This window comes from Dipodomys ordii, unplaced genomic scaffold (assembly GCF_000151885.1).
Source record: "Dipodomys ordii isolate 6190 unplaced genomic scaffold, Dord_2.0 Scaffold122, whole genome shotgun sequence".
Taxonomy (NCBI): domain Eukaryota; kingdom Metazoa; phylum Chordata; class Mammalia; order Rodentia; family Heteromyidae; genus Dipodomys; species Dipodomys ordii.
Genome location: NW_012267338.1, coordinates 4,047,579 through 4,070,756, shown reverse-complemented (window position 1 = coordinate 4,070,756; position 23,178 = coordinate 4,047,579). Strand labels below are relative to the sequence as shown.

The following is a 23,178-nucleotide window of genomic DNA, read 5'->3' as shown; positions in this document are numbered from 1 at the left end:
TGTGGCTCAAGTGGTAGAGTGCTAGCCTTGAGCTGAAGAGCTGAGGGACAGCGCCCAGGCCCAGAGTTCAGGCCCCACGACCGGACACTCCCCCCAAAAAAAGACTCTTGGTAGTACAGAAGAACTCAATATTCCAGTCTTTAGAATCTTAAAAACATGAGATAGAATTCTAGCTCTTCCATTCAGCAGCATTTTCTTTCCATAAGTTTGACTGAGCATTCAGTTTCAATTTCCTTATTTGTAATAGGAGATGATTATCTACTGTTTCAAAACTTAATATTTTCAAGAAGTGTACAGGTTTCAAAATTTCCTATTTGGTGAAATGAGTCTATTTCTAAAATTTCCAATTAGGTAGGAAAAAAGACAATGGAAAAAATTAATGGATATAATTGAAAGACACTCATACTCAAAAAAATTAAATCCCCTAAAAACAAATCTTCAAAGAAACAACTGCCCAATAAAAAAGAGGGCTAAAGATTTAAAGAGAAATTTCTCTGAAGAGGAAAAAAGAATGGCCAATAGACACATGAAGAAATGTCCAACCTCACTAGCCATAAAAGAAATGCAAATCAAAACATTAAGAATCCACCTCACCCCAATTAGAATGGCTATAACCAAGAAATCTAATAACAACAGATGCTGGAAGGGATGTAGACAGAAGGGAACCCTACTTCATTGTTGGTGGGAGTGTAAACTTTTTCAACCACTTTGGAAAGTAGAATGGAGGTTCCTCAAAACACTCCACATAGAGCTCCCCTATGACCCAGAAATCCCACTTTTGGGCATTTACCTGAATGATCACAAACAAGACCATAGTAAAGCTACCAGCACAACTATGTTTATTGCAGTATTATTTACCATAGCTAAGATATGGAACCAACTCAGATGCACCTCAGTAGTTGAACAGATCAAGAAAATGTGGTATATATACACAATGGAATTCTATTTTCCATCCGAAAGAATGGCATTACCCCATTTGTTAGGAAATGGAAAGACTTGGAAAAAATTGTATCAACTGAAGCAAGTCAGGCCCAAAGAAACATAAGTCCCATGGTTTCCCTTATTTACAATAACTAGTATATATCTGAGACAAGCAGAAAAGGTCAGATAAGATGATGTTAAGGGAAATGAACCCCAAGTAAGGACACAAGTGGTTTTTTTCTTTCTTGTTATTGTTTCTAACGATTTATAAGGTACTATGTGATTTTTTTTCTTGCTTTGTATGTCCCTCCCCCACAATATAACCTCTGTTTTCACTGTATTTGATGTTGATATAACTTGGGGAGCGGTAGGGAAAAAACAAATTGTTTAAATAGAGATACAGGTTGACCCATTGCAACAATGAGATATACAAGACACTATGTCAAAAAATAGAACTTTACAATTTTTGGGAGGGGGATGTAGTTGTGGAGACAAGAGGGAAAGGATGCTAGGGGAAAAGCAAAGGAGGAGGCAACAATGCTTGATAAGAAATGTATTCATTACCTTGTTCATGTGATAGTAACCCCTCTGTACAGTATTTTCACAATAAAAACTTATTTTTATAAAAAGAAAGACACTCATGATATAGGCTAAACCCATTATCTTAAAATTATGCTGCATTCTTAAGACTAAATGTAAAGTTAGGACTTTCTTGAGGAAAAAAGGAATTTGGCAGTGGAATTTCAGAGTGAAAGTTTTTACAAAGCTGAGCAAATTGTTAAAGTATAATTATGTATGGAAAATTTAAGGTCATTTTCTTCCCTAAGTGTCTTTGCAGAAATGGAGCCTCTGGCAACAGAAACAAGTAGAAAAATGGAGATGGGCCACTTGCTACACAGTGCTAAATTGAGACTGCTCATAATTTCTAATAACCGCCCCCCCAGCAATCAAGGTGACAGTGGTCTATCTTCTCAGCATTAACTTTTTAAATGCATTTTTTCTTTATATTTTTATCTTATTACTTGTTCAATTCTTGCCAGAAATTTGGATTTCTGAGTCTACAGTCTGAATAATATTAACCATCTCCTAGTCTCTTATATAAGGTATTCCACACAGTAAATTCTCCTTAATGCCTACTACAAGTGACATTCAGGAATGTCACAGAAACAGTGGCAATTTGCAAGAGGAAGTCTAGTAGCACTGACTGAGGATCATGAGATCAAATGAGAATTAAATTAGAGATGGGCAGAAGGACTTGGAGAGAATGAATACATCAAAATCAAGACAGACAACATTGCTCACAGCATTATTCTATATAAAAACCATAAATATCAAATGGGTATAAAATCTGCTTCCTTTTAAAAAAATCAGTAATATTTTGCTTAAGTGAATGACCTGGAACTTTCATGAATATTTTAGATGAATGATGCCATGTTGTTCCCATTCATTTAAAATCAGCAATCAAGGAAAGCAAAACACTACGGTACATGCCAAGTCAACATATCTTCCTCCAACTGTTCTAGCAGTGCTTCCAAAATAGAGCCAAGAAGCGGGAAGAATGCCTTTCTTTCATTAATCAAATTACTCCTCCCAAAGAAAGTGGAAAATGAAGTCCCTCAACCAGCCAACAATATTTATCTTTCAGATGATTGTCTTAGCTTATCCAATATTAGGGTGGGTGGTGATTGGATTGGGTGTTGGAATCACTGTATATCTTAGGAAACGAGTAGTTAGTCTTAATGGATTGAGAGGTGCCTAGGGCATTAGTAAAGTAGATCTGTGGGTAATATCCTAAGATATGTAAATAATGAGATATCTGACCTAATCAATGATCTAATCCACTGATGGATTTAAAATGGCAGGAGTCTAAACGTAACTATGGAACAAGGAGAGGAAGGTTAATGGAGAAATGTGCTAGAAGGGTGCAAGTTGACCCTGACCCCTCCTTGTATGCTTTTCCTTTCTGCTTCCTCTCTGCCATGAGGTGAGCAGCTCTGCTCAATCAGTTCACGCCTTCCTCCATGATGTTTGACCACACCACAGATAGGAAGCACGGAGCCATCTGACCATGGCCCAAGTCACTGACATCATGAACCAAAATGAACCATTTTTCCTTTGAATTGTTTCTCTCAGGTATTTGTCACTGTGATAAATAACCCTGCCCAAAAAATATATGGAATTATTTTCATATGAAAGGCCATGCCACTGGTTAAACAGAAAATATATAATACACTACTGTTGTAGTTATCATGGTAGTCAAGTATCATACTTGACCATCGTACTTTGAGACAAAGTGTTAGACATCTAGGAATTAGTCTATCAGATACTTTTCCTGATTGACTTGTAACAAACTATAATTTCCTCTATGCCTTAAGTAGTTTTCAACTGATTTTTGTGATAATAATGTCCTGTACTACTAAAGTACTGCTTAAAATATTCACTGCAGTTTTTTCACATGAGTAAAAATAAATCCTATTATTTAGTTATAAAATGATAATTTATAAATTACAGATCAAATAAGCAAATGCTAGACTTTCACTTCATAATTTGAAAATGAATATTAGATACTTTTAAAGTCAAGTGGGATCATTTTTCTGTGATACGTTAAAAATTTAACTAATATTCTTTTCACACAATAATTAAGTTAAAAAGGAATAGAAGTATGTTGGTCTTTGAAAGCCAATGTTACATATTATATGTACTTGAAGGTTTTAATTGCTTATAAAATCACCTACATTAATTCAAAAACAATATTGATTTCTTAGATGAAAGATTCTAACAAGAATAATTATATTTATAATAGCATTATGTCAGCAGATTCTAGGATGTATCTAATTTCTTTTTAACCTTTACTAAAAGAAAACACATTCATTTTTGAGAATTGAAGTCCTTATCAATATATTAAAAAAATAGCTTCTCCTGAAACTTTAAGATTCAATTAATGTCTTGCTCATGCTGTGACTGTTCTATAAATTTCGCCCTTTTAAGACAGAAACAGCAATAACATTAAAATTTGAAGCACAGAATTATGATCTCAATTTGCCAAATTATTTTCTTTTTCATATATAATATAACCAGGATACTGCTCAATATTTTACATTTGGTAGAGAAATGATATTTTAAAATGCCAATTATTTGTCTATCATTAAGCAAACAAGATATCCATCAGTAAAAATTAATGACCTTCAATGGAACTGGTAGACTTCTAAAATTTGTACATTAGCAGTATAGAAATACTGAGGGTTAGGGTTTCCATGCCAATCACATGAGAACACTACATTCCTCATAAGGAAAAGTAAAAACCAGGGAATAATAATGTTATAACAAAATACAAAAGCCAAGAAAGTCATCCCAAAATTGTGTATTTCTGTCTTCAAACCATGATGACTACTATATTTTGGTGTATCAGCCCAAAGTTGTAAGTTTTATTCACACTATTAAAGATACTTTTATTTCCAGTAATTCCTAATGGCATCCAACCATCCAAACATAAAATAGTTGATTTTTCACATTTTGGTTTAAAGGAAATCATTTAATCTTAAAAAAATACTTTGATTTAAAGTAAATCATTTAATTTTTAGCAAGACTCTTTCTTTGCAAAGTCTAACTTTCAAATTAGAGAATGTTACTAATTAATCACTTATATATTCTCATCTTTACTTAAAGACTTTTTAAAATATAATGTGTTATGGAAATGAACACAATAAAAAGAACATCATAAGCTGGGCATAATGGCTCATGCCTATAACCCTAGCTACTCAGGAGGCTGAGATCTGAGGATTGTGGTTGGAATCCAGCTTGGGCAGAAAAGTACCCATAAGACTCTTATCTCTAATTAACCACTCAAAATAACAGAGGTGGTGCTGTGGCCCAAAGTGGTAGAGTGCTAGCCTTAAGCACAAAGAAGGGTAAGAATAGTACCTAGACCTCCTGTTACAGCCCAGGTGAAAGAGAGAATGAAAGAGAGAAAAGAAGAGAGAAAGAAAGAGAAAGAGAGAAAGAAAGAAAGAGAACATTGCTGCTAATTTTTACTTGCTAATGGTAATATTATTATTGGTGAAGTAGCACTGCTAATAAAAATGTTACTACTAAGCCAGACTTAGTAGTGGCTCACACCTGCAATCCTAGCTACTTAGGAGGCTGAGATCTGAGGATCAGGGTTCAAAGCCAGCCGTGCAGGAAAGTCCATGAGACTCTTCAATTAACCACCAGAAGTGGCACTGTGGCTCAAGTGGTAAAGCACTCACCTTGAGCTGAAGAGCTTAGGGACAGAGCCCAGGCCCAGAGTTCAAGCTCCATGACCAACCAAAAAAAAAAAAAAAAAAGAAAAGAAAGAAAGAGAACAAAGAAAAGAAAAATGTAACAACTGAAGAAGGCTGGATGGCGCAGTCTATGTGAGTCTTATTATATAATAAAATGCCAGTATCACATGTATAAAGTAAATGATTATTCTACAAATCATTCTCAACATCTTCCTAAAGGAAGCAATAGGGTAAAAATGGAACAAAAAATAATGTTAAAGTCTTAAGCCAGTTTAGCTTAGCCATCTATGCATAAACAAGCTAGTCTGAACTGCTAACCTAACAACATTGGAAAGCAATTCCTTGTTGTGCATTAATTTTTTACCTTGAAAGGCAGTGGCTCTTCAGTGAGAGGACTGACCGGAAGGGATGCCATGCTGTTTGCTGGGCTCAGCTCTGCACTCTGCAAAGAAACAAAACGGCGTGAAGAACAAGCTAGCACCCATTTTTCTTCTTCCTAATTCAGAACCCAGGATTTCTTGTGAAAAATAAACGGAGCCAAATGGACATAGCAAAATTCAAATGGGGATGATTTATCCAGCCATTCCTGATATGGAAAGGAGTACTTAGCTGGGAAAGTAAATTAGCTGTTCCCAAATCCCTATTAAGGACAGTTCATTAAATGTAATGGCCATCTTTGGGGTTATGTTAATATGCAGCACTATCAGTGCTTCATTTATACTTTCTTGTTTATTTCTTTTGAGTATTCAACCATATGATTTATTTTGTCGTCATTACAAAGACTGGTAGGTGACTGTACATATGATAATAGGTAAGATAACATGAATTGCTGAATTTCACCATCAAATAATATGGCATAACAGACAAAGCTTTTTTACTAAGTAAGGTACTGCAGGTGTCTTCCATAAGAAATGAGTAAGTTTTTGCAGAAAAAGGAAAAAACTATCCTTCAAACTGCTTTTCTCAATGTGAGGTTTCTCATGGCCACTTAAACAGGTGACAGACCCAAGTATAACCTTGAGTCATTTGATATTTACCTATAGCATGACAGTCTGCCATTTATTGAAGTATCTTGTTCTTGCCAATAGTATGTTTAGGAGGCAGAGATAACATATAGTTGTGAACACTTAAAATCCTGCATCACATCTTTGCCGATGAAAGTTAATTGAACTCCCACAAGAAAATGAACTTACAATCAATCTTCATAGCAACCCTTTATAAAGGGGTGATATCTTCTATAGTTGTCAGAAACATAGAAAGCAAACTACAACTTGTGCCTCATGTAACACTGATTCTTTAAATGTCATTCTAAGCTAAAACGTTCTTCTGGCTGTAACTTTCAAATCCATCTTACAGTGTGACACTTTAATTCTATGGCTCTTAGGCAATCCAGATATAAATGTTTTTAAGAAAACAATTCAATCTTACATGACAGCATTTGATAAACTGCACTTAATTATCAAGCGGAGAAAAACATACCAAAAAATCAAATAAAAGTATCTTCATGTTTTATTTCATTTGCTTTTATGGTGATCTATAATTTAGATGTCATTCCAATATATTTATTCTTTTAAATAAAATTATAGTAAGCCCTTTGGATATAAGTCTCAAATTTAAGCCATTTTTCCCTTTTGTTCAAAGAACAATGGTGATAAAACTTGTTATCAAAAGACAAATGAATTTCTTTTTATGTACATTATTATTTGGATTTTTAAAACTGGCAATATATGTACTCAAAATTTTCTTTTTTTAAGACTTTTTATTAACTTACATATTATTCATATGCCAGAAGGTGATTTCATTGTTACATCTTATGTAAAAACATATTTATGTGAAAACATACTTATGTGAAAACTGAATCCCAAACAATCTCCCCCCGCTTTATCATTCTTACTGCCCTCTTTCCCCACCAAGAGAAAAAACCTAACAGATTTTTTACAGGTTTTTATCACCATGCGTAAGTTGCAGAAAGGTAAGTTTTACTGTGAAATTTCCATATATGCACATAATTTATCCAATTGAATTCTCCACGTCATTCTCTCTCTAACCTCCTCTACTGTTTTGTATTTCCCTTCCCCCTCCCAAAGTGATTTCAACAAGTTCCACTGTTCTAGTTCATCTATGCCAATAAACGACTTCTGTCTCCTTCATCCTCATTCACCTTCTGCGTGCCCTTCCTTGCTCCTGCTGGTAAGCAACTCCCCCAGCAGATCATGTTTTACGTCCACATCATTCATTTCTTTTTTAAGTCTGTGTTAACTTTACCAAAGGGTTTCAACCTGGTATTTCAGACATCCATATATTTTAATCAAAAATAAACTGGGAAGGTAAAACAGCAGATACCAAGGATAAGTAGGTATCAAGAAAGAAAGAAGCCTTGAGTTTTTGTGTGGAGGGAATTGAACAAGTAGGAAATGTGACTAGATTGGTCAAGTTCATTGAAGTAGGCCCAGTACAAAGAACGCCTCATCTGAGTTAGAGATTGAACTCAGATTGCTGATGCTCCTTTGACTTCCTGTTACGGCAGCAGGTAACAGGGCATGGGATAAACACTACGCACATTCAAATAAGTGAATGAAGTCTGTTTCCCCTTGAATCTCTTCATTTCTCACAAAGGAAGCTGTGTATTCATTGGTAAGCACCCTGGAGGTCAGAACTCCAGGCTTGTTGAATCCTTTCTTCTCAGTAGTCCCTTTCCTATTACTCAGTCCTGGAAACAACAGCAAGCTTGAAGGCATCTTGCCGGGAAAACTGTGGTTTTCCACTTAAATTCTAAATATAGGGAAGTCTAGCACGTACACAATACTTGCTGAATGATTGAATGAACACATAAAATTTTGTGTCTCAGAAAAAGAAAATGCTAAGAGAAATGGCTCAGCAGTATTAGAGAGATCAAAACAACCAATCCTATGTATCTTCTCAGTAGTAGCACTATTCATCTTTAGAGCAGAAGTACATTATAAAATGAATGTGCCTATTTCCTGTGAGCTTTTGGAACTTGAATTAGGATGAATGCATACAGGTCACCATTTAACTATTGTGTGGATTCAGGTAAGTGAAACTGTCCGCTCTGGGCAGCTATTTTCTGTCCTGTAAGATAATAATAATGTCTACTCTAATTGGTTATCATGGGGGCAGGACTTAATGAGGTAAAACTAGCAAAAACAGAGCTGACACACAAAATGTGCTGAGTGCTAGGTTTTAGTGATTAGCGATATCAGGATGAAATTGTTTCCATTACTGTCTGTGAAGACTGTAAGTGAACTTGAGAACAGATTATTGTGCTTTTTAGGTTTACAACACAGAATCTGCAATGATAATTCAATTACTGTCTGTTCTACAACTGAATTAGAGAATGTGGATATGAATAAGACCAATTGTGTATTTTAGAAAGCTTTTATTTTGGCACATTCAACTCAATGGGATTAAAGTAGTCTTCCCTTTGTAATGTCACAAAAATCAGTGATTTCTCATTAATTTTAATTAAAGCAAAATATCATATTAGAATATCCATCTTGTCTAATAAGTTCATTATAAATAAGAGGCTTTAAAAAATGATTGTCAAACATGGAATAGCTTGTCTGAGGCTAATCAGTTAATGTGGATGTAACTAAATTTAGCCACAAAATACAGGTGCATTTATCTCCAGAAATTATTCACCTTGACTAGAACCATAATTTATTTTCCCTTAAAATGAAATGAACATAGAAAATCAGTATGATGTTCATCCAACTTTAACATTCACTTCCTATAAGTTGACTGACTGTGTCTTTCATATTTGACATATATTCGTGATAAGGAACCTGTAGAGGTTGTAATATTTGAGGAATGTACTAATGGATTTTAATAGTGGAATATATTCATTTCAAGTAAAAACTTTGCATTTATAAACTATAATTCAAAATTTATGATTTAATGAATTTAAATAATGAAGAATTGATTTATTGATGTAAGTTACCTAGACCTTTTTCATGTCTATTTCTAAATAATAAACCTTAATATGAATATATGCACATATAATAGTACTTGCATTAATTATGATGGAAATCTAATGCTATAGTGTCAAGAAAATTCTTTTGAATTGCAAATATTATTTCTAGAATACTACACACACACACACACACACACACACACACACACACATATATTTGGTTGCATATCAGAAAATGGGAGAAACAAAGAGACAGGTAGGCATTTTATCTAATGGAGCTAATAAAAATCATGTGATGACAGACAAATCTCACAAGAGCTTATCCACAATCACAATGTCTTTACCTTTCCATGGTCAACTATGTAAACAAGAGTAGAAGAGTTGCATTCCTTACTCCTTTCAAGATCTAATATTCTCTGTAGCTCACCTAACTTCTGGGTCTTAACAAATGGCAGTACAAGAAATGCATAGCTAGACAATGCTGTGTCTCCATGCAGACAACCAGGTAGTGAGTGCATTTACACAAAAAAAGAAGGAGAAAGCATCACTTGGAGACAGCATTCTAGGGACCACTATGGTATATGTAGTCCATTGTTGACCCTACGTGAAGCTACCCAAAAAGCAAAGTAATAAAGAGCGCTTTTAAGATCTATTGCAAGTGGGTGCCTAGGTACTCATTAAGCTAAGATGTGAGGATAGTGGTTCAAAGTCAGCCCAAGCAAGAAAGTCCTTGGGATTCTAATGTCCAATTAACTACCCAAAGAGCCAGAAGTGGAGCTGTTGTTCAAAAGCACTAGCTTTGAGCCTAAAAGCTCAGGAACAGTTCCCAGTCTTTGAATTCAAGCCCCAAAACATTAAAAAAAAATCTATTGCAGCTCCAGTCTCTAGGATTCCCATGTGATGTCTGGCAAATTGAAAATGTGCAATAAAAATGAGGTGCTATTACCTAATTTCTACAGGCTAGTGATTGAGGTTATAGAGTAATTCTCTGAAATACTACATTGTATTAGATGCATTCAGAAAATTTCTTTAATTTCTCTTCACAGAATCCATAACTTATGCTAGGGCTTTCTAAAACTGTTGAAATAAGCAAGTTCGTATTATATTTATTCAAAGTGCTGTGTCTTTGGGTTAAATAATTTGTCTGTTCAGTGCCCTTAGAGTTCACCAAACTATATGAATAGAAAATTTTGCTTAGAACACATAAAAACATATTTTATCACCAGGTGCTGGCAGCCACCTGTAACCCAGCTACTGAGGAGGCTGAAATCTGAGCATCATGTTTTGAAGCCAGCCTGGGCAAGAAAGTTTTGAGACTCTTATATCCAATAAGCTACTAGAAACGCTGGAAGTGGAGTTGTGGCTCAAGTGGAGAGAGATAGTGTTGAGCAAAAGAAGCTCAGGGACAGTGCTCAGGCCCTGAGTTCAAATCCCAGCACTAACACACACACACACACACACACACACACACACACACACACACACATTTTTTTTTCTGATGCTGGCCTTCTTCTGATATACCCTCAGAAAACAAAAGTAAAGGATAAAGTTGTTGGTAAACGTTAGCCCATTGTTATTCAGATTTGGTAGGATTTTTAAAAAAATAACTGATTTCCAAATATCTTTTCTGTAAAACCGAGGATGGTTGCCAGCTCTTGAAAAATGATCTATTTAAATTCGTTTCACAGATTAAAATATACACAGACACACACAGCTAGAGCCAGGTACACTGGCTTAATGGAGCTGTTTTGTATGGAAGGGAATATCTGGCTGGGATTGGTACAGTTTGCAAGTGCTCTGATTCTGAGGCTTTGTAAAACTAAAAAAAACAAAAGGAAGAAAAAAAATTCACAGGAAGATTTTGCAAATTCCAGCTTTGGAAATTTTCTTAAAGAGGAAACCACACTAAACCAATGTGAAATCATTTCCAATCATCACTTCACACCCAGGACCTTTAAGAGGAGGGGCCTCGTGGAAGTTGGTAGGCCATTGTGAGTGCCTGCTCAGAAGGGATTCACATAGTCCTTATGCAACCTGAAGTAGTTCATGGGAGAAGAGTTGATCTAAAAGGAGGTAGACCTCACCCAGAACTCTGACTTTTTGTCTGGCTACATGATTTTGTTTATACGTTTCTTCCATAATGCCATCCACTATGCTAAGACACAGCCTTGGGTTCTATACATAACCCACATCATTAAGCTTTTTAGCCTTCAAAACTATGTACTACATAAATGTTTTATCTTTGTAAACTGCCAGCTTTAGGTATTTCATTCCAGACACAGAAAATGCACCAACATGTCCTTCATTCCTTCCACACAGGGCCATCTGTTAAAGTTTTGTGACTTCAAGTGTCAACCTATTACTATAGGTATCCCACCTGATCATTTTTAAAGATTAATTTCCATTCCAGCAAATAAATCTGTGGACTAAATCTCTGCTGCTTCTGTGTCAGGTTCTAGCAATGATAGTGACACTTGGTCAGCAATCTGTCACCAAGTTTATGGATTTTTGCTTCAAAAGCACAATTGATTTGTTATGTGATCTTTTCATAAAATTGGTGTGTTATAGATATTTTGTTTGAAGCACTTAAATTTTCCAAAGACGCATCAGTTAGGTGGGCTTCCCATACATTGCTTTGTCTCAATATATTAATAAAATTTTTATTTTCTGTGTGTACTGGTACTGGGGCTTGGATTTTTGGCTTCATACTCTTACTTTAGGTATTTTGTTCAAGGCAGTCACTGTACAACTTGATCCACTTTCAGCTTTTTCCTGGTTAAGTCAAGAAAAGAACCTCTAAGATTTGCCTGTCTAGCCTGGCTTTGATCCACAACTTCAGCTCTCAGCTTCCTATGTAGTTAGGATTAAAGGTATGAATGAACAACTGGTGCCCAGCTGAATAAAACTACCATGAAAACAGATTCACAAGAGACACCTACATGCTCCCATAAAACACCATCTAGAAGGGGAATTATAAGAGATATTTACCTGAAAAGTTTACTTGGTCTTTTGTTTCTTTCTACAGGCTAAAATTTATTACAGTTTTTAAAATCAGGTATTAGTTTATTAAAACGCTAGGATTTTAATAATACAACAAGTGACTTCTATAAGTCACTTCTTTAAATGACAACCATTAAAAATAGGCTAGGTAGGAAGCTCTGAAAAGAATATTAGTGAGCATTACATAGTACATAGTATTATGTTTTGACAGAAGCTTCACATATTGTGCTTTTGTGATTTATGAAATTTTTTTGGGGGGTCCAGTCGTGGGGCCTGAACTCTGGGCCTGGGCGCTGTCCCTCAGCTCTTCAGCTCAAGGCTAGCGCTCTACCCCTTGAGCCACAGCGCCACTTCCGGCTTTTTTCTTTTTGTTTATGTGGTGCTGAGGAATCAAACCCAGGGCCTCAGGCATGCAAGGCAAGTGCTCTACCACTGAGCCACCTTCCCAGCCCCTGATTTATGAATTTTTGAAAGTGAATGTACATGCATACTTTGAGAATTAGAGACTATTTAGCCAAGAATCCAGGCACAAATGGATATAACCTGGTTCTCAATAGTGGAAGCAGATGTAGCCAGCACTGGGTGGTGTGCCCTGGCCAGTGGTCTGCAGTAAGGAGTTATACAGAAGTCTTTAATATGTCTCCCCCAGCAGCCTTCTAGCTGAGACATTGGGCAGTATTGTCTATTGCCACTTCATAGTTTGAGTTAAGTCACCAACCCAGAAAAAAATATACATTAATAATCTATGGGTATTTTTTAACTTAAAATCTCCATGAATATCAAGTTCTCTATTTGAACAGAGCTAATTGTGATGAAAGTCATCTTAACCAGAATGAGTGGGGCTGGACCAGACCAGGAGCCAGGGGACTTTGTCAGGTATTTCTATAAGACCATCAGTCTCTTTCTTGCCAGAATGATGTTTCCCTGAAGTATGAAGTACCTACTTCTTATTGGCCATCTGTCAACTGAAGTATATGTTCCCAAGAATTCTACACAAGAGATACTGAACATCAAGACACAAATTTTGAAGTGCTTCTGTGAATAATGTACTCATACTCAGACAGCTGAAATTATTCTTCCTTCTCTTCTAGACATTCTAAGTATCTTGCTTGAAGGAGTTGAAAACTATTTTGCTAACAGTCCCAGAGAAAGACAATAGCCCAGAATAATCCAGTAGAACTGAACCTTGAAATAAGATACATGGACATCTGGCTAGATCCAGCTATGTGGCAAAATGTATTTATTTTTTGTGAAGTGGCTTGTTTGATGGTTTCTGTTACTGATAGAATTTTGACAACAGAAGTGGTTGCTACAAGTCATGGACTTAATGTATTGAAACAGAAAAGAGAAACAAGGGAAGAAGAAAAAAGGAAAACAAAACAAGAAAATACGGTTACATTCGAGCCATCAAAGCTTAGCAGTGACTACTCTGTCTCCAGTAGTTTCAAAGCACTTGGCAAAATGCTTCCCCATTTGAAACACTGACAGGGGATTTTGAGAGCACTGGTGTTTTAGCTGTGTGCATGTCTCAGGTTCTTCAAGAAAGAGTTCTGCTTGGGTTATGTTTGATCAACTGGAAATCAGAGAAAAATTCCAGTATGATTCTGCCTGGAAGGGTTCTTCCTGTTTCTGGGTTATAATCAAGATTGATTTAGAGTCCAACAATTCACAACTTTGGCAGGGGGCAGGGGACTAGAAAAGGCAAATTCTCTACACTAAACCACAGAAAATGTAGACAGACCTGGGGAGAATATGGATGAAGAACAATGTGTGACAGAAGAAAAAAGAAATCCCATAACTCTGAATTTCCAGGGGAAATCGTCAGCTGAACATTGTTCATAGTAAAGGAGGCAGATCTTTAAATGGAGCCGGTGAGGCAAAGAACAGTCAAGAATGAAAGTGTGCCTTAATTATAAGGTAATCTCAAAGCACATCAATGTGATGTGATCAAACTGGGAAGTCCCAAAGGAAAACATTTCTCTAGGTTCCTACGATAATGTGAAAAGAAATTGCTACTTCTCCACATTATTCCAGGCAAATGGAGCCAAAGAGATTCGCAGGTAAGGAGATCACAAAGTACCACAACTGAAAGTATTCACTTTCCAGAAGATCCTTAAAGTTGCTATGAATCAGTGCCATTGGGTTTTGTCCACTAAATTATGAATTAGATTTGTTATAGTAGTTGGCTTCCATGTCATCTTCCTTGAAGTTATCTATCTTGTGAAGAAATAGAAAAACCTTCAACCACTGTATCTTAAGTGATTACAATGACAGGACTGTACTTAATGTGAAGACTCTGAACTTGATCGGGCCTGAGTAACCATAGGAGTCTTTTGTGTTGACTCATTCCAGAGATGTATAAATATATTTGATAAGCATGGACACTTTTGGAAATGGTCTGTGTATGGGAGGAATGTGTATTCCCATGCAGAGTTCTGTCCACATTTGATCTATTAGTAGTAGCTTTAGTTATTGCCCTGACATACATTTCATACCTAATTGTGCCCATGATTTTGTAGGAATGGGATAATTCTGAAAATTTCAGTGAAGTAAAATTTCAGTGAAGTCTTTCAAGAAAATTTGCTTCTTCCTTAGAAAGCACAAAAAGTAACTGCAACTCTGTTTCATAAAACATGTCTACCTTCAACAGCTGTTCCATTTTGTTGTAGCCCAAAGCTAATGTCATCACCAGCAACTCACAAGATAGTTTTGGAAAGAGTCTGAGTCCTAGTCGAAATGACTGTGTTTGAGGGAGAGGCTACAATTGTGAATGTTTGTTTAGCAAGCTGCGGCTGAGGGTTTCAATGATGTTCATGTGAAAATATCTTACACCACACAGTGGATTTATCAGTGGATGGCACTGTGTCCACATTTCAAATACAACTATAACAGTTTATTTCTGTTCACACCAACAATAATGTTACTGGGTCACTTTAGCCTACTGCTTTTTATGGCTCTGCATTTTCCCTTGGATTCTGCAATTCCAAACCAGGAAACATTCATTTACTCAAAATAACATATAAACATAATTTAAAATATAAAATGTAGGCTACGCTCTGTAATTCCTTAGCTACTCAGAAGGCTGAGATATGAGGATCTAGTTCAAAGATACCTGGACAGACATATCTCCAGTAGCCAGAAAAACAACCACAAAAAAACCCCTAGAAACAGAGATGTGTCTCAAAAGGTAGAGAGTGAGCTTTGGGTGAAAATAAAGCACAAGGCCATAAGTTCGATCACCAGTAGCAGCACGCGCGCGCGCACACACACACACACACACACACACACACACACACACACACACACACACCAATAATTAATACAATTAAAAAATAAAATGCAAAAAAGAACCTTAGCATTTCAGCATTTTGTTGAGGGAATTTTAGAGTTAGAGAAATATGAAAGTGGTGTAGGAAAGACAGTAGTAACTGGCCGGATTTTTTGTTGCTGTTGTTCTTCATTTTTGTTTTTAATTTTTAATTGTTCTGGTCCTAGGGCTTGAACTCAGGGTCTGGCCACTATCCCTGAGCTTTTGGACTCAGGACTAGAACTCTGTCCCTTGAGCCACACTTCACTTCTGGCTCTTTGGATAGTTAATTGGAGATAAGAGTTTCACAAGATTTCCTGTTGGGGATGGCCTCAAGCCACAATCCCCAAATCTCAGCATCCTGAGTAGCTGGGATTATAGGCTTGAGCCACTGGTACCCAGCTAGGACATTATTTTTAAAGCAGATGTTATATGGCAAAACCTATGCTCATATACCAATTGATCCATGAAAAAATATGTATGTATAACCTATAATAATAAACAGGTATGTATAATTTTAGAAGAATATTAAAGCTCATAGAAATCAGAGAAAGTTTATATTTCAAACCTAAGATTTTCTGATCTCATTGCCCATTAGTCTTTCCCAGATATAATAACATTTTCCACAAGAAAATTCTTTTATCTCCAAAAAGAAGTGAAAGCATAGATACGGTCCCTTGTTGTGCAAAAATTGTAACGATAATCACTACTTTCCTAATTCTGACAACGTTATAAGACATTATTTCAAATTTTGGAAGATGATGGGAAGCTGTTAATTCAAAACATAATAATCAAATCAATCAAACTCCTCAATATCTTGAGTATATACAAAACAAAACATGACGGGCTTGAGGCTATCAGAAAGCATGTTTTGTGTAATTGCTACTAACCTCTGAAGGCTGAAGAATGAGTTAGAGGAAAAGATTGAAAGAAGATAGCAATTATTTTGTTTCCTTCTTATATGAGTCAAAGAAACACAGCTTATAAGACAATTTCTGGTGATTATCAGACATGCAATCCTTCATTAAGCTTCTGGTTAAGGCATAATTTTAGTTTTTGTTTGTTTTTACTTTTTACTAGTCTAAGAAAAATACTAAATTCTCATTTTAGGAATGTACTACTTTTTTCTCAACCCAAATGAGAAAGCTGCTTTCTTTTAAACAGTTCAAAAATAAAAGTATAATTAATCATTATAGGAGAATTTTTGTTTTTGTCAGTTACAGGGCTTGAACAGGCACTGTCCTTGATCTGTCCTTGACCTAACCTTGACCTTTGTTCAAGGCTAGCACTCTACCACTTTGAGCCACAGCTCCACTTCCAGATTTCTGGTGGTTAGTTGGAGATAAGAGTCTCAGGGACTTTCTTGTCCAGGCTAGCTTTGAATGCCAACCCTCAGTCTCTCAAATAGCTATGATTGCACAAGTGAAGCCACCAGTGTCTGGCTCCAGAAAAAAACTTAATAATTTTTAAATGTTTGTAATACATATATTTGGTAGATAAAAGAGTGAGTCCAAAACAACTTAATTAGGCTTATCTATTTTATACCATTCTCAATGCATAAATTATTAATTTCTTCTTCAAGACTTTCCATTCTGAGATTATTAGCAGCTGGTCAGAATTTTTTTAAATTATGACTTTAAATTATGATTCACAAAATAATGAATGAAGACCAATTCATGTTACTGCTATGCATTTAACTAACCTATGATATACACAGGTTGTGGAAAACATGGGAGAACTGAGGAATTTGACTGCCAGTCACCCATTGCAATTTCATGTTCAAAAGAACCTGGCAAAGATTATACTCTTTTTGTCAAAATTATTTAAAAATTACTAAAAAATACTTCCAAAAATTAACAATTAAATACAATCACATATTAAAATCTATATATATATAGCAACTAATAAAACAAGGAACTGTACAGTAAAATCCATCACCAAATTTTGGGAATTTCCATCCAATTATTCCATCCCATTAAGATAAAGTGAGCCGTGGGTCTTAGTGGCCATTCCTAGGACTCAGGTACAATCACTTCTGTTGAAGTATGAGGAATTCTATTCTTCTAGGTAGGGTTATGGCACTAGTTTGGGCTCGAGGGCTGTGAGTAGTAATAGGTTATGCTTTTAGATAATGTTTTCTCCAAAAAGCAGACACCATTTTTCAACACAATCCCTATAGCCACTGAGAGAGAAAAGGTAAATGAAGCAGAAGGAGAAGTTGACGAAGCAGGAGCAGAAAGGAGAATAAGAGGAAGAGAATAAAGAACAGGCAGCAGGTAAAGAGGGGGAGGGGAAGAGAAGGAAGGGAAGGGGAAGAGGAGGAGCCTGAGGACAGTAACTTCCAAGTCAGAAACAGTTAAGGAGAAGGAAGAAGGGGAAAGAAAAATTAAAATGCCCCATCGTGTTCATTCCTTATTGTTGTTTGCCTACTTGTGTTGACAAAGATGCATTATTAGAGTTTACTATGATGTAATTCTGTATTTCATGCACTGTTTTCCTATTTAAAATATCCATTGACTACTCGCAATATATAAAGAGAGTTTTGATTATCAAACTTCTGGTTATTTCTCCCTTCTTCAACAGCATTCCTTTTTAAATGTCCATTTCGAATGTGATGGTTCTTACCATTCTTTACTTTATATAATAGACTGTGTTTATTTTTGTGTGACTGAGCCCCTGCTTCTATTAATACCTACCCTAAGGCATGACATAAAAATTGTTACTAACAAGATACACATACATATGATTTTAAATTTCAGTCTAATCAAATTATGCTAATGTGATGGTATTAACTTTCCACTTATCATTAGGGAGAGCTGATCTAAAATACAGTGACAATTGCCAAATAATTACTTAATATCTGAAAGCAATATACTTCAGATGCTTTTATAAGCTCTGAATTTATTTTAATTAAGATATACTTCAAACACCTGTAATTTCACAACCCCTTATATAAATGATTGTTCTCTGTTCTTATGAAATTATTCTTTTTTCTTTTTAATCACAGCTCATATAATTCCCAATACATTTGAATTTATTCTTCAAAGAATAATAAATGAGAATGAATTCTGAGATATTCCACCTTACAAAGTGCAAAAGTGAGCATTTCAGTGGCTTCAAACCATCTGTCCCATAGTTTGAACTAAGTAACAATAACCTAGCATTTGAGGGGATGGCCCTTTATCTTAGAAGTTTTTACTCGGCTTCAAATTGAGTCGTACAAGGGTAATTCCCCATTGAAGGGTGCTTGGAGGAGACAGCTAAGAAAGAGATGGACAGTTTTCCAATAACAGAAGTGACAGTATATTTTCTTCTGCTTCACTATAGGTGACAGTAGATATTTATTGTCACCACTACATCTAGAAAAATCATTTGACCTCCTTTGTTTTTAGTGACAAATACATTTCTCAAGAGTACTACGTCCAGCGGATCATGGCTCTTTTTATTAAAGGAAAAACAATACATCAGGAAAGTTTATATTACTAGAGTGAGCATCTTTACATCGACCCAAATCACTTAGGCTCTCACCTACTTTGCTACCAGTGATGTCATGGCTGTACCTACCACACAAATATAATGCCTATCTCTCTAAGATTAATACTGGCTTTGTGTGTGGAGGGGGGGGGTAGTGAGGCCTGAGTTCTGGGCCTGGGTGCTGTCTCTCAGCTCTTCAGCTCAAGGCTAGCACTCTACCACTTGAATCACAGCAACACTTCTGGCCTTTTCTGCTTATGTGGTGCTGAGGAATCGAACCCAGGGCCTCATACATGCACTCCACCACCGAGTCACCTTCTCAGCCCAATATTGGCTCTTTTGAGTAGTGCAATTGGACCAAAATGCTATACATCAACTTGTCAAGTTGAATATTTACCTAAAATCACAAAACTACTTACTGGTTGATAATATTTAAACCCCATATAAGTACGTGAAATATGCAATAGTGACTGCTAATACAGGCTGTTGCTAATAATTCTAAATGAGCTGTAAACAACTTTATTTTTCACAACTACTGAGTGAAAAGACATTGTTACTTCCACTTTGCCACTGAGGCTTTGAAGTTCAGCAAGTTTAAAAAGTAACTTCTTGAGCCAGGCGTCAGTGGCTCATGCCTGTAATGCTAGTTACTCAGGGGGCTGAGATCTGCTGATCACTGTTCAAAGCTAGCCTGGGCAGGAAAGGCCATGAAATGCTTATCTCCAATAAACCACCAGTAAACCAGAAGTGGCACTGTGGCTTAAGTGGGAGAGCACTTGCCTTGAGCTGAGGAGCTGTGGGACAGTGCCTAGGCCCAGAGTTCAGGCTCCATGACCATGACTAACCACCCCAAAAAAAGTAACTTGCTGAAACCATTAAGCTTTCAACACAAAGCTCAGAGAAGGACATCTTCAGGAGATTCTGTATTATAACAGCTGTCCTCTGAGAAGTCAATTATTATTAAAGAGTGCTTTCAAAAATGCATTGCATTTATTAACTGATTTGTTGAATGGCTTTTCCTCTGGAAAACAACTTAGAGATATCAAAATTATAATTAAAAGAGAGCTATCAGGACATTGAAAATTCTTAAAAGTACTTAGTGTTTACCCCCTACCCAAATGCCTTTTGGGGAAGTGGGACTCCTCAGGTTTCCCTCATCCTGACAGAGCAGGCATCTAAGGAAACAAATGGTTGACTTGGACCATGTATGGATGCCCCATTTCTCAACACAGCCAATGGTACTAAGTAATCAGCATCAATGCTACCACCTTTTGCAGAAGACCATGAAAATCCCAGTTACTGCACTCCCTCTGCAGACCAAGTGATAGCTACTGAAATGGACCCACTTCAAACTATTCTATTTCAGCTTCTTGGTATGTCTTCAGTCCGCTTTAGCCCCTTATTCTGCCATCTCGCTCAGATGTTCCCATGCCTAATATTCTTTGTATCACCTTGATGTTTCTCTCTTAAATTTTCAACTTTACTGCTAGAAATGCTGTTCCCTTGGAAACAAATTCCTCAACATCATGAGCTCATGAGAGATCATGTTGGAATGACCAAAAGCCTGGCCCTTCCCTACGCCACTGGCTTTCCCTGAGCATTTTCAGTAGGAGACACTTCTCTTGGCTCTGGGTAGGCCAATCCCATGCAACCCCTTTTTAAAAACAATCAGGATTGGGTCAAAGCTTCCCTTTCTCATTTATTCAACAAGGCAGCACATTTCCTAATATTTTCTGCACGAAGTTCAGTTCACATGGCTTCAGATTCAATGTTAATAACTTCAGCATGTTTTCAAAAGGATGAAAGACATGTGTACAAAATCTCACAATGAAAAGTGATTTCATCTAGGATACAGTTTAGGAGGTATTGGAGTTTTCCCCCAACCTCTTTCTCTAACCTGTGCCTCGGTCAAGTAACTTCAACCAGCACAGGGAGGTTCTCTTTCCTAATAATACAAATTAGCTCGTACTCTAATAAAATCCATTCATTGCATTGTGGTAACAGTGTTGGGGACGTGGCAAGTAATGCATCTTGAACTAAGGGCCTAGGCACTTTCCCTTAGCTTGACACTCAAGGCTAGCATTCTACCACAGGGCCACAGCTCCACTTCTGTCTGGCTTTTTTGGTGGTTAATTTGAGGTAAGAGTCTCATGCACTTTCTACTTAGGCTGACTTCAAACCACAATCCTCAGATCTCATCCTCCTGGGTAGCTAGGATTGCAGGCATGAACCACTATCACTGGCATTCCATTGCATTCTGAACACCAGCCTTCTCTTCTTCAGGTGGCATAATCTTTGTTTAATCCTTTCTTATAGGAACCCCTTGCTTTTTCTATTCCATTCTTTTATTACATTTCTTTTTTTCTTAATATATATTTTTATGGTAAAGATACTGTACAGATGGTTACAGTTACATGAGCAGGATAATGAGTCCATTAACTGAAGACCCAGAAATGAACCCACAGATCTATATCTAATCTTTTATAAGGGAGCTGAAAAATAGAATGGAAGAAAGAAAGCCTCTTTAGTAAATAGTGCTGGCAAAAACTGGTTAAACACCTGTAGAAAAGAAAAGCTAGATCCCCATATATCACCCTGCACCAGAATCAACTCCAAATGGATCAAAGACCTCAAAGTCAAAACAGATACTCTGAAAACATTACAGGAAGGAATAGGAGAAATGCTAGGGTTCCTTGGCACCGGCCAAAATTTTCTTAATATTTATTGGGTACTGACAGTGTGTTCTATATTGTGTATAGTCTTCATTTTAAAACCACAAGTTGCCAGGCACTGATAACTAATGCTAACTACTAAGGAGAACTGAGTTCTGAGGATCATGGTTCAAAGCCAACCTGGGCAGAGAAGTCCCAGTGAGACTCTTATCTCCACTTAACCACTCAAAACCCAGAAATGGATCTGTAACTCAAAGTCTTAGAGTGCTAGCCTTGAGCAAAAGAGCTCAGGAACAGCGCCCAAGCCCTGAGTTTAAGCCCCACAACTGGAAGCAAGCAAGCAAGCAAGCAAACAAGCAAACAAGGAAGGAAGGAAGGAAGGCAGGCAGGCAGGCAGGCAGGCAGGAAGGAAGGAAGGAAGGAAGGAGAGAGAAAGAGAAAGAGAAAGAAAGATAGAAGGAAAGAAAGAAAGAATGAATAACTACACAAGTCAGTTTTCAATATAGTGCTTTCCAAATGAAAAGAAACTGATGAATTATGAGATTGCAAAAATCTATAAAATTTTTCCCTTATGCAAAAGATGGGGATGCTTGCCACCCACCCATATAGTGTGGCTACTTCCTTTACCATATCTACTTGGAGTGAAAATTTTGTGACTATTTAAATGATTTTCAAGTTTATTTTAGAAAGAGACTAGAAACATATAATTTCTTATAAATTATATAAATTGAAATCAAAACATGATAATAATAAGGCATTAACTTTGAGAGTATCATTTATCAGTTTGTGTATCACATGTAACATATTTTTCTTATCTCAGAAGATATTATAAGTATCCATTTAGGTGGAACTTGAGGCTTGTAGCATTAAATCTATTGCATAAAGGCATTAGAACTTGCCTTTAAGCACGGTCAATACTTATTTCTCACATTTATAATGGAAATATATAAAACATATGATTGAAAGAATATATATCTCTATAATTCAATTATATTTATAACTCAATTATACATTCAGTTATAAAATGGAAGTATAAAATTAATTATGAATTAATTTGTAATTGAATTATATATAATTGAACAATTCAATTACAAATTAATTCAATTATAATTATAATTCTGTTCTATCAAACACTAATGTATATCATATACTCATTGGAAAATCCCTTCTTACATCTAACAGTCCATCTTTTTTTCGGTTTCATATCCAAGTAAATCTAAGATATAAATACATGCTAATCTAAAGCTCCTCACAATATACACCACTTGCTACCATTCAATATTTGTTTGCTCTTCTTAATTTTAAGGTGACATTTATATTCAATAAAATGTATACATTTTAAGTCTACCAAACAAATATCTTTTAACTTTTTCTTAAAAAATCTTGAGAAGAAGAGTAAATGGTTAAATCATATGTTTCAATGATAACAACTCTTAGAGCCAGTTACCAGTTGAGCACACCTATAATCCCACTACTCAAGAATTTGAAATCTGAGGATCATGTTTCCAAAAAACTTCATTATACACCGTTTGCATAAAGTCTAGCTAGTTATGTGAATTAAACTCATGATCAAAATGAAACTACAATAAACAGTCTGTATGAACTATTCTG

The 23,178-nt window shown here is 36.1% G+C and overlaps 1 protein-coding gene across 1 annotated transcript in view; it reads right to left on the bottom strand.

Moving 5' to 3' along the window:
* The window catches only part of Ccser1 (coiled-coil serine-rich protein 1), a 401,729-nt gene that overhangs the window by 103,915 nt on the left and 274,636 nt on the right, over window positions 1-23,178 (bottom strand). Inside the window, exon 7 of the mRNA XM_013029707.1 lies at window positions 5,548-5,625. Coding sequence (XP_012885161.1) covers window positions 5,548-5,625 — 78 coding nt within the window. The remainder of the gene's footprint in view (window positions 1-5,547; window positions 5,626-23,178) is intronic.